The sequence below is a fragment of the Lineus longissimus genome, chromosome 3 (assembly GCF_910592395.1).
Source record: "Lineus longissimus chromosome 3, tnLinLong1.2, whole genome shotgun sequence".
Taxonomy (NCBI): Eukaryota; Metazoa; Nemertea; class Pilidiophora; order Heteronemertea; family Lineidae; genus Lineus; species Lineus longissimus.
In genome coordinates, this window is record NC_088310.1 from 2,174,999 (window position 1) to 2,185,764 (window position 10,766).

The window sequence follows — 10,766 nt, forward strand, 5'->3', positions numbered from 1 at the left end:
AATGAATTAAATAATCATCATTTGAAATCTCCAAACTCTCGTAGGCTGCATTAAAAGGAATGGCTTTCACAGAGCGATCCGGGAAGAGAGTGAAGGTGGGGCGAAAGGGCACATCTCGATGCCTGGGCGATCTCGAAAAGGATCACCGCACGGGTATCTTTAAACTTTCTGACCCGATTTGACGTTATTGCGGAGGAAACCGGTGTCCCAGAAGGAAGGGAAATTGACTGGATCAGTCCAAGGGATCTGTGACCCACGACACGACAACGGAAGTAAAGTCACAATATCGGGTCGGTTCACAATGTGGCTACAGGCATGCAAGGCTTTGTGGCCCATTGCGAAGGGCTCTGCGTTGTAAACCGAAGATTGTAGGTTCGAAACCCGCAGAAGCATTTTTTTAAGAAACATATTGTAAAATGTCGATTATTTTTCCTTTTTTGTGTATTTCGTCATTCTTGATTTTATTTTCAATTTCGAAATAATTTGCATACCTTTATATACTCAAAAAAATCGTAGCCTTGGCTTGGTGAGACAATCATAAATTGTGATAATGTTGGCGCTTGGAAGTTGCAATATCAACATCTGGGGCGGGCGCGAAACCTAAAATCATCGAAACGTGTCCAAATGATATCACGGAAAGTTCAGCTGGCCAGTTTGCTACCCTGGTCTATTTGAACAGACCACGATAATGGCAAAGTTTCGGGCAAGTGGCCCGGGGCTCAAACGCACTCAAATACGCCAAGCATTCCGTCAAACTGCAAGTGAATTGACAATGATAACGATGAATCAAGTATAAATATCAAATGAACGATTTCCCGGCTTCTGTTAGCCTTGGCACATTGTCATGGACGCGCTGTCGGTTGAATAGATAGTTCAATCCGTCGGAACGCGGGTGACATAATCATATAATGGAGACAGGGTGGAGTAACAAAGGATCACCTCTTCACCCCCGGTTCACCTGTCCGTGGCGTGCTCTCATGAAGAAGTAGGCAAACAATCAGATGGGACGCTCTGTATCATTTTATGACAGCATACATCTTGAATCAGGAGCTAATTTGGTCTGATTGTGTAACAAGTGTCCAAGGCTAATTCGTTTGGAGACTCCCTAATCGATCATTCAAAGCAATGCAACTTACAGAAAATGATGAAGAGGCGTTGGTGACAATGGGTGATATGAATAAAGACTAGCAAATGCTTTTACTTCAATTTTGTACAGAAAGGCCTAGTGTAAATATACATGGAGTTTTAGATAAAAGCATTTGCTAGTCTTTATTCATATCACCCAATATAACGACTCATCTTACTTTTTCTCTAGCGAATGATATTCTTTATATTCTTTAAAGTATGTCTCTCCTGGAAAATGTCATATCATTTCTTTCATTACGTGTGCGTGAGCTACGTGGCTCACGCAGTAGAGCGTCGCGTGGTCGATCCGTCAAGGAGGAATATTGTGGGGGGGGGCTGCATTCACAATCGTGAGCATTTTCGTTAGGGTCATCTCCATCCAAACCAATTCACCGACTTAACGTTGTCCTCTTTAAAGGCAGGATACTAAAGACGGATTATAATTTACAGGACACAACTTTTTTATTCATAAAAAATATGACTCTTGTCGGCAACAAACACTCAACAGAATTTTGGCAGGCGTTTTCAAAATAACAAAAAATACAACTTGGCCTGTAAAGAGTAGAACAATTAACAGCTCGCACCAAAATCAGCATACAAGACACTAACACTATTTATTGGTGGCTCTTGCTCCGCAAAGGGCAAAAGGTGAACATAATTGATCAGTGCATGGCTATTAATATAACAGCTTGAACACATCAGCATCTTATACTTCATTGCACGAGAAAATGGCAAAGACGGGTCTCCCAAACCTCCCGTCCTTCTGACAAGTTTTTGCCAGTGCATTGGGAGGAAGCCCCCCCCCCCCCCCTCGGACTCTCAATTAGTCCTTCCGAGACGTTTATCCCGAGGTGATGTAGTGGAACCCCCAAAACATCTCGAGTCCTTCTGACACCTCAGTGGTGCACTAACCTCAACCATCATTACTCTTCCTATTCATGTTATTGCTAATCCCGACCATAACGCTTCCTTTTCATCATGACGACACTGCCAGAATGACCCAGACACATTTCTTTTATTGAAAAATTAAACTGTGAGCTCATATTATCAGTTGCACCAAATATATCAGCCGGGAAAATTGTTGTTTGTCTTCGGCGGTTTTTGCGGTTGATATGGAATAGAACAAAATCGTAACAACGATGATGGTGGACAAGAAATAGAAAGTGCAAATTTCTTTGTGAAAAATCATAATTATTGATGAATTACGTATTATTATGTCAAACGATTGATGAACAAGATGGTAGAACATTATGTCAAGGTGTCTGTCAAATAGTTTTAACCGGTCTTGAAGGTCTAGACGCCGCGTAAAGACATGAGTTCGGCGGCTAAACTGTGCCTACTGTTGTTCGGGGTGATTGCTGTGGTTCTGCTTTGTGTATCCAATCTGTCTCTTCTGAAGGATAAAAGGCTTTTCAAGGAGTGGTGTGAGCAGTATGATATTCTTCATCTGGAGGATGTTCTTGCCTCATTTGGTAGGTCAAATATGCAAGATTATGTCGTCTTGTTTTTTCCAGCCTCGGCACCTATACTTATAGGCAAGGCCGCAAGGCTAAGCTGGTACCGTCCGTAGCCTAATTATGGGGACTGAGCAGGGGCATGGGCTTCCAGAGCAATTTACTTCATTGGCCTTACCAGTACCTGGCACTTATAAGGAGTATGGTCTGAGGGTGTAGCCTAGTGGCTTGTGTTAGCGATGTTGGCAAGTATGCCAAACTGCTGCTGAAACCCTGAGTAGGTAGGTCATCACGGCCAACGTCTCAAGACAGTAGTTCAAAGGTCAAGGTTAAGAAAATTCATGTTTTCTCTCTCCATCTTTACCTTTAGGTGCAGGTTCCCTTGTGGAATTTCCTGAGCTGCGCCTGAATGACAACCAAAGATTCAGGAAGTTGAGGGAAGATGAAATGGAACAGATTGAAGAGGCCATTGATGGTCTTAAGGAGAGGCTGATTGTAGAAGAATGGCTGACAGAGGTGGAATTACACCAGTTTTATGAAAGGCATGTTGTACCATTCTATATATTTTGAAATGTTTTTTTAAGAGGACCTGACTAGGCACGGCCAAAGCCAGAGGCACAGAGGACCAATGGTTAATTCCTGACAACTTCGCTCGGGATGTACCCATGTACTGCTCAGTTGATTTATATCAGATGTGACTACCATTTTTGAGTTATTTGACTTACTTGAATTTGACAAAGAACGGATTAGTGAGCAGCTTCTGTGATCATGCATGAAATTACTTGATTTGCTTTTCAAATTAGAATTGAGCTGTTTTGCAATAGGGCTGCCAGTGTAATTTACTCATTCAACTGTTTATTCCTCTTTTTCTCAGATCCAGGACGCATAGCGGCGTCAAGAAGTTGGAAGACTTCTTAACAATGACCGAGACAGAGCTGTACCATGTGACTAACTCACTACCAAGTTACATTACGCTGCGTAAGGCTGTCAAGGCTCTCCGTGGTGAGCAAATTGATGTCTACAAGAAAGCTCTTTGGCAGTCCAAGTTGAATCGGTCTGGAAAGCTAGGGGTGACTGGTAAGATTTTGTCTTTGTTTTGACCAATTCTATTCAAAGTAAGCCTATATTGATCTAGAAGCAAGTATGGATAAAATGATATGAGGATGAATAATTAGTCAGAGACGGAACAATTAAGTTAGGCACAACCATCTCATCAGTGTCTGTTTCTCTCTAACTATCGTAAATGTACTGGACCAGTGGAAGCCTGATGTATACTCTGTAAATGTTTTTCATATTCTAGGTACCTTCACCATACTAGTCACAGTGTTGGCTATCATAGGGTCCTTGTTCCTAATGGCAATGACCTCAGCCCAGGAAGCAGTTGATGACTATGGTGCGCGGAAAGCAACGCTGTTTGAGTCTTTCTTTGGGAAAGCATTGGCTCCACAATACTGTACTGTCCAGTGGAATTGGAAAGAGCCAGTCATGGTTGGCAAGACTATGTCTTTCACCATAAAAGTAAGTGGACGAGAAATTCATATACATTTGTAAAAAAATTTCAGATTCGATTGTTGTAGTTGTACCAACCGTTGTTTCAAAGTTATTCAAGAATCTTTCCCTTTCACTTTCAGTTCTATACAAAGAATGGTAAACCATACCCAATATCCGACCTGGACCAAGTCCTGGTTGAGATCACCCTAGGTAACCTCCCTGTCGCCATCACTGTGAAACATGGCAGCGAGGACCCAGCCAACATCAACATATCCACTGTCACATTCGCTGTCCATAAATCAGGAGTTTATAAAATTTCTGTAATGATTGGTGCTAGACATATACGAGGGAGTCCTTTTGAGAAAACTTTCAAGTCAGGTAAGTTTTCCTGTGTTGAACTAGTCATATACAGAACTTATTAGTGACCTTATCTGGCTTGCTAAGGTCAAAACTGCCTAAACCGTCAAAGTGCAGGGTTCCCCTAGTGGCTGCTGGATTGATGATACATGTAAGTTATATCTTGGAAATAACAGAAAAAACATGCCCATTTTCATATTCGTCATTCTAGGTCCGATTGATCCAAGCAAGACATGTTTTGTTCAGCATTGTTCGATGGTTGTTTGTACCAAAGACCTTGCCACATCGTTGTATATAGAACCAAGAGATGAATACGGTAATCTATGCACATATGACCCATCCACGGACAAGCCATACCAGTATGAGGTGAAAGTGGTCGAGGTATGTATTTTGAAGGTTTTTCCTCTTCCTGTAAAGGGTTTCATTTGATAGCAACAATGGAAAGGGCAATGTCTCAACTATATTCTAGCTTCACATTAACTCATGGCATTATGGACAACACAGCCACTACATACAGCCAACTGAAGAAAGACTACCGGGGGTATATCATGTTTTGTCAGTGCTACTTGGATGATGTGGCAATAAGGGTCAATCAAAATAAGTCAACTTATACAAAAACTTTATGGAGAACGAGAAAGCAAAGTGTGTTGCCATTTTGATTGAGTTGAGTTTTAAAATGTTACTCCTACTCCTAAAAAGCATAAAGAGGACGGTGTAAGTACATGAACATTAACTTCTCCTGATCCCAAAGATTGGTGTTCACCAGGAGAGACCTGTTCCTTTTAGTTGCCTTTTCTACTGTTGTCCCACTTTTCAAACTGGGCTTTATTTAGGCTTCAAATCCTTTCTAGCCCTGATGAGCTTCTCATTTCATACCATTTCCCAACTGTGAAATTTACTTGGTTCTCTTTGCTCATTTGCCCAACCCTCTGTGTGTTACTTTTACCTAATACTGGTGCAATGTATTTATAATAGTATCTCCTTGAATAGTTAGAATTGGTTTTTATCACACGGAATGAGCCTCAACAATACTATCTAATTCAACTGTCCATTTGTAATACTTTGTATCTGCAGAGATCTCTGCCTGCATGATTTCTTGGCTGCAATGGCCTGCATACATGTGTACTATCTCACACTTATGATGACAGCAAATTGGATATGATGATGTACTATGAAGATCTATAACATTATATCCTCCTTTCTAGGTAACAAACCTGTTCCAGGGACAATTGTATTTCCATTGTATTTCTCATTGTTTTTGCAGTGTGGTTCAAAGATTGCCTGTCAAAGTCCCCTGATCAGTTTCACCTATGAGGTTTATAACAGAAGGTTTGTGATGGACATGAAGCTAAGCAAGGAGGGGTGCTTCAGTGTCACAACAGCTATTAATGGACAGCGACTTAAAAACGGGGAGTTTGATGCAATTGTGCTCTCTGGTAAGATGGAGTCATCACACAAAACTCTACCAAATGAATGTTAAAGGGGCCTATAGGCAGGTGCTGGGGGGTCTAATTGTACTCTTTAGGTGACTGGTATGCACAGTTAGAGACCTGGGTTTGATTTGATTCAGTGTTTGAATTGTATTCAAAGACAAGGATGACTAGTTTGGATGTGCTGTAAGATAGGAGAGATGATGTAAGTTAAGGGGTAGCACAGTATAGGCCCTGCAGTGTAGAAAACCACTGCCAACACACTTGAATGCATACAGAGGCCATAACTGTACCTGGACTCTAATTGTATCACGTTACCTTACATGTAACATTTCACTTCTCTCCACAGTCAATGATGCTGCTGTTGTGAAGAAGAATGTGAGTAAGCGAAGTCACAGCTTGTGGTACGAGTCGCGTCTACTCTCCAAAGATCTCAATGGAAGAGATGGGAAAGAAGGCAAGGACAAGGTGAAGAAAGTCTACTGCTACATCTCACCAAGGGTAGGTTCCGTAGGCTTCTTCTTCTGATGTGGCACTAAGCAGTCATGCACATCGCTGTGCTGGGTCACTCTAAAAATAGGATATTTGACTACATGTATTTGTAGTCTGACTTGACTTTCTCAACTCTAATGTTACATTTCTGCCATGTCTTTTTCAGCAACTAATAATCAAGGAGTTTTATCTGAAGATTATACCGAAACGCTTATTCACAATCCGAGTCTGTCCTTCAACCAAGGTGAGTCAGTTCTTTCTGGTATTTTCCTTGGTTTACATAATTTGCAATAAATACACCATGATGGTCAATTACGAGTCAATGCATAGTATGGAAGCTAATACTAATGCATTGCTATCAGATACCAGTAAATATGTCTATTTGTGAATTGCTAATTGAGCTCAAATTTGACTTGAATAGGGACACTCTTTGTCTTAACACCATTTGGTCACTAAAGATGAAATTAGTAATCTACTGCTGCTCTTGCTTTCAGTTTGTATTTAAAGGCCACAACAACTTAGTTGACCTGCCAGCATTTACTGTGGATGACTGCTGCCAACTGCCAATTGACTTAGCGTCCAAGGACACCACCTTGATCGCTGCCACATATGCCAGCTTCCTGCTTAAGAATATTGGTGAGTAAACAAGGAGAAATACAGGGTAACTAGATGAACAGTTTTGAAGGATTCATGCAGGGGGAATGAGATGATCAGCCTCGTCTGCCGTTTTGATGTCTCCCAGCCACTCTTAGCTTCTAGAGTTGAAACTCAGTTGCATGCCTATCACAATATTTGAATAGGCCGATGGCAGAAGTTGCACCCCTCTCCAAGCAGCGTTTACAGAACAGGGTCTTGTGGGCCAACACCGAAACACAGCTTTATCACAGCTTTATGGATCTTATTCCTTTGACAGGTGGGTCCGAAACCTTCAGGGACAAACAGGACTTTTTCTACCATGAAGTGAGGAGTCTGCACTCGAAGAGACAGCATGAGAGGACTACAATTACCATCAATAGGATGAACTTGCTCGAAAGTGTAAGTGAAGACTGCTATTGATCACAGGTTCTACTTTCATTATCAGTATTTTGTCGTCCCTTTGTGCAAACAACCCTTTGAGATACCCTTTGACCGGAACAGATTGGAGTTTGAAATTTTGTTTAGGTTGCTGTGTCTGTTCTGTTTTCAGTTAGTCACCATCATTCTCAATTGCGTTTTTTACAGTCGATGAAGGCGACGAAGCACTTCTCAACCAGTGACTGGTGTAAGAACTTTGAGGTGACCTTCACTGGAGAACCAGGTGTTGATTGGGGAGGATTACGGCGAGAATGGTTTGAGATCGTCTGCACAAATCTGTTTGATCCAATGGGGTCAGGTCTCTTTAGGCGATTTGTTGAAGACAACCAAGGCCTGGTAAGTGTACTGCTAACTAGGAACATAAGCTAAGCCCATTGGTAAATTACATGTTTTGCAGGTACTTCGCTCTCAATCAGTATTTTCGCCTTCAATGTCATCTCCTCTATCATTTTAGGTTCATCCTAACCCGCACCGGAGACCATTTTTCAAGATGAAGTACTATGAATTTGCAGGTAGAATTGTTGGAAAGTGCCTGTATGAGTCGGCGTTAGGGGGTGGCTACAAGCAGACAGTCAAAGCAAAGTTCACACGGTCTTTCCTTGCACAGGTCATAGGACTCAGGGTTAACTATAGAGTAAGTACTGGTGCTCCAAACATTATCTTACATGTGATTTACTCACCATACATGTATATGGTGATGTATTGGCGTCTTTGAGAACAAATATTCCTCCATCCTGGAAGAAAGCGCTGAGCTGTTCGAATTTGATACCAGCAACGTCTAAAATCATCCTTCCTGATATTTCAGCATTTTGAGCAGGATGACCCTGACCTGTTTACAACCAAAATCAAATATGTCCTAGAGAATGACGTGGAGGACATGGAGATGGTATTCGCAGAGGAGCAGTATTCTGAGGGAGGGCAGGTAGAAGAGGTAAGAGCTTTGAATGATTTCACTCCATGTACCGGTATCTCTGTTCAGTAAAATTTGAAATACAGTGGAACCACGCAAGGTACAGTTCTAGTTCTATCAAACCAGGCTCCCTCTTTGCTGAGAAGAGTCAATGACTGTGGTCAAATTTGTGAAATTGAGTATTCTTGAGTCTTCTATTGTCTGTTGTTCTAGGTCATCGACCTCATCCCAAATGGGTCCAAAGTCGCCGTAACCAATGACAACAAGCTGACATATCTGGATGCATTGGCTCAGTATCGACTGGCTAATAGTGTCAAGGATGAGATGGAGTACTTCCTCAAGGGACTGAATGACCTCGTGCCAGATAACCTCCTCAGTATATTCGACGAAAATGAACTCGAGGTAAGAGCTTTTTTATGTTTTCATTTTTATTTAGATTTGTTCAAAATTTATTGGAGTGAATATGAACATTGCAGGATATATTGCATTTTTAAAAGGAGACATACTCTGTTTTCAGTTGCTGATGTGTGGAACTGGCACCTATAGCATTGCGGACCTTAGGCAGCATCACATAATTTCAGGGAATTCACAGTCATTCAGAAAGGTATGTACATGTAAACCACAATAAAAGTAATGATTCCATTACATTGGGAAGCTGTCGCAGTTAGAATTGCTGACAAAAAAGCTTACATAGAAATCAGTTCAACGTTTGTAAAACCTGTGCGATTTCTCAAAACTTCTTCCACCCAACTACATTCATACGTACGTGGATACGTCAACAAACTTGCATGCTTTCAATATTTGCTTTTGCACTGATGTTTGTTTTGCAGGTGGTTGAGTGGTTCTGGACGGTCATATCAGGCTTCACCCAGGAGGACATGGCCAGGCTGCTGCAGTTCACCACGGGCAGCTCTCAACTTCCACCAGGGGGGTTCACCGAACTCTCACCCAAATTCCAGATCGCTGCTGCGCCCATGTTTGGAGTACTGCCTACTGCTCATACTTGGTAAGTAAACATTGGGAACTTGAGCCTCAAGGCAAAGATCAAGAAACACATCCTCTGTTCAGATAGGCATTACCAGCCAATGAGCAGGTGAAAACTGGTTTAAATGCATTTAGAGTAGTGGCCTGGTAAACATCTCTTTCTGTCGACTTGGAAACATGTGTATCGCCTTTTTTTCCTGGCTGACTATTCACCCCGACCTTTGCTATTTCAGTTTCAACCAGCTTTGCTTGCCAGATTACGAATCTGTTCAGCAGCTTCACAGGTCACTGCTGATTGCCATCAATGAGGGGAATCAAGGGTTTGGATTGGCATAGCCAAGGGTATAGATGTACAGGGACATGCTTCACAGCTCGAAACAATCTAGGAAACCAGGATCATGAAGAGGGCTTTGAAATGTGGGCCACGTTAAGACTACTGCCAACTATCTATGCATGGAGATGTATTTAGCTTGCCATTAACTTTTGTTATGGGTTGTGCAAGTGAGGACCAAGGATTTAAGAGAGACTGTAGGCAGGAGCCAAGTTGGCGTCAGGTGATGTGATTATATAGTGCAATTTGGAGGAGCATTCAAAGAACCCCAGAAAATTGCTGTGTTTGTCACATTAAAATGCTTCCAATAACTGGTTTGTTGGTTTGAACAGTTTGTTTCTTTGTAAATTTGACTTTGTACATTGGTTGACACTTTTTAGAAGGAAGTTGTCGCGGTAGTTTGCCATGACATACTGGTCAGCGTTCAGCCACTCAAGAAACAGTGCCATTTGTAACTCTATACACAGAGCCAAATCAAACTTATGCATTTTGTTGTAGGATTAGCAAGAGTTTATGACATTTTGGTCAGGAGGCATTTGTTTTAGAAAGATATTTATTGGAGAAGTTTTTACCAGTTATGTACTGAGGATCGGTACAAGTAGATGAGAGTTGCACTTGTAAAGAACAGTGTATGGAACATGATGTTTCTGAATTGTAGTTGTTTGTAAGTTTACATATTATTGTAAACCAAACAAGCTGTGCAATAGTCTTTGTAATTACTTCTGAAATTGTGAAGAACTTTACTATACATGTAGTGTATCACAGTTTAGAACAGTGAAACAAGTGTACAAGGCACTCTAGGGCAACCTAATTATATGGGGGGGGGGGGGGGGAATATTACAGTACAAAGGGGATTTTGAATGTACATGTATGAATAGCATCATACGAATTTCTATTATCATATCAAAAAGGGTTAATCAAAATTGTAACATACATGTACCGTGCCCGGTGGCTCTCTCAGTGTTGGTGGTAATGTTGGCTTTAAGTCCTAAAGCTACTATTGTCAATGATTGAAATTTACAGAAAGGAGGAATAGGTGGCGCTTGCACTTACTACACAATCGGCTTGACCTTTAAAGGAAGAGTGTCACGAGGTAATTCTGGGTTGACCTTTAAGTT

At 41.5% G+C, this 10,766-nt stretch overlaps 1 protein-coding gene across 2 annotated transcripts; it reads left to right on the plus strand.

Annotated features, from left to right (window-relative positions):
• The first annotated feature begins 2,270 nt into the window (after nucleotides 1-2,270).
• Nucleotides 2,271-10,489, plus strand: LOC135485340 (apoptosis-resistant E3 ubiquitin protein ligase 1-like). Of its 2 annotated transcripts, XM_064767236.1 has the most exons (19): nucleotides 2,271-2,597; nucleotides 2,950-3,121; nucleotides 3,454-3,656; nucleotides 3,880-4,097; nucleotides 4,211-4,448; nucleotides 4,639-4,808; nucleotides 5,127-5,141; nucleotides 5,692-5,863; nucleotides 6,207-6,358; nucleotides 6,516-6,593; nucleotides 6,844-6,985; nucleotides 7,263-7,384; nucleotides 7,571-7,759; nucleotides 7,878-8,057; nucleotides 8,229-8,354; nucleotides 8,547-8,735; nucleotides 8,851-8,937; nucleotides 9,164-9,339; nucleotides 9,551-10,489. In XM_064767236.1, exons 1-19 carry the CDS (start codon nucleotides 2,438-2,440, stop codon nucleotides 9,651-9,653), a joined length of 2,892 nt encoding a protein of 963 aa, XP_064623306.1. In that variant the 5' UTR covers nucleotides 2,271-2,437; the 3' UTR covers nucleotides 9,654-10,489. The 2 variants fall into 2 exon arrangements, with proteins under 2 accessions (XP_064623306.1, XP_064623307.1); XM_064767237.1 differs by lacking the exon at nucleotides 5,127-5,141.
• Nucleotides 10,490-10,766: the final 277 nt, after the last annotated feature.

Excerpts from the sequence above, each read along its gene's own strand:
- LOC135485340 (XM_064767236.1), top strand. The coding sequence starts at position 2,438 with ATGAGTTCGGCGGCTAAACTGTGCCTACTGTTGTTCGGGGTGATTGCT. Across the intron at positions 3,657-3,879 it reads TGGAAAGCTAGGGGTGACTG|GTACCTTCACCATACTAGTC; the intron begins GTAAGATTTTGT and ends TTCATATTCTAG. Across the intron at positions 8,938-9,163 it reads ATTCACAGTCATTCAGAAAG|GTGGTTGAGTGGTTCTGGAC; the intron begins GTATGTACATGT and ends TTTGTTTTGCAG.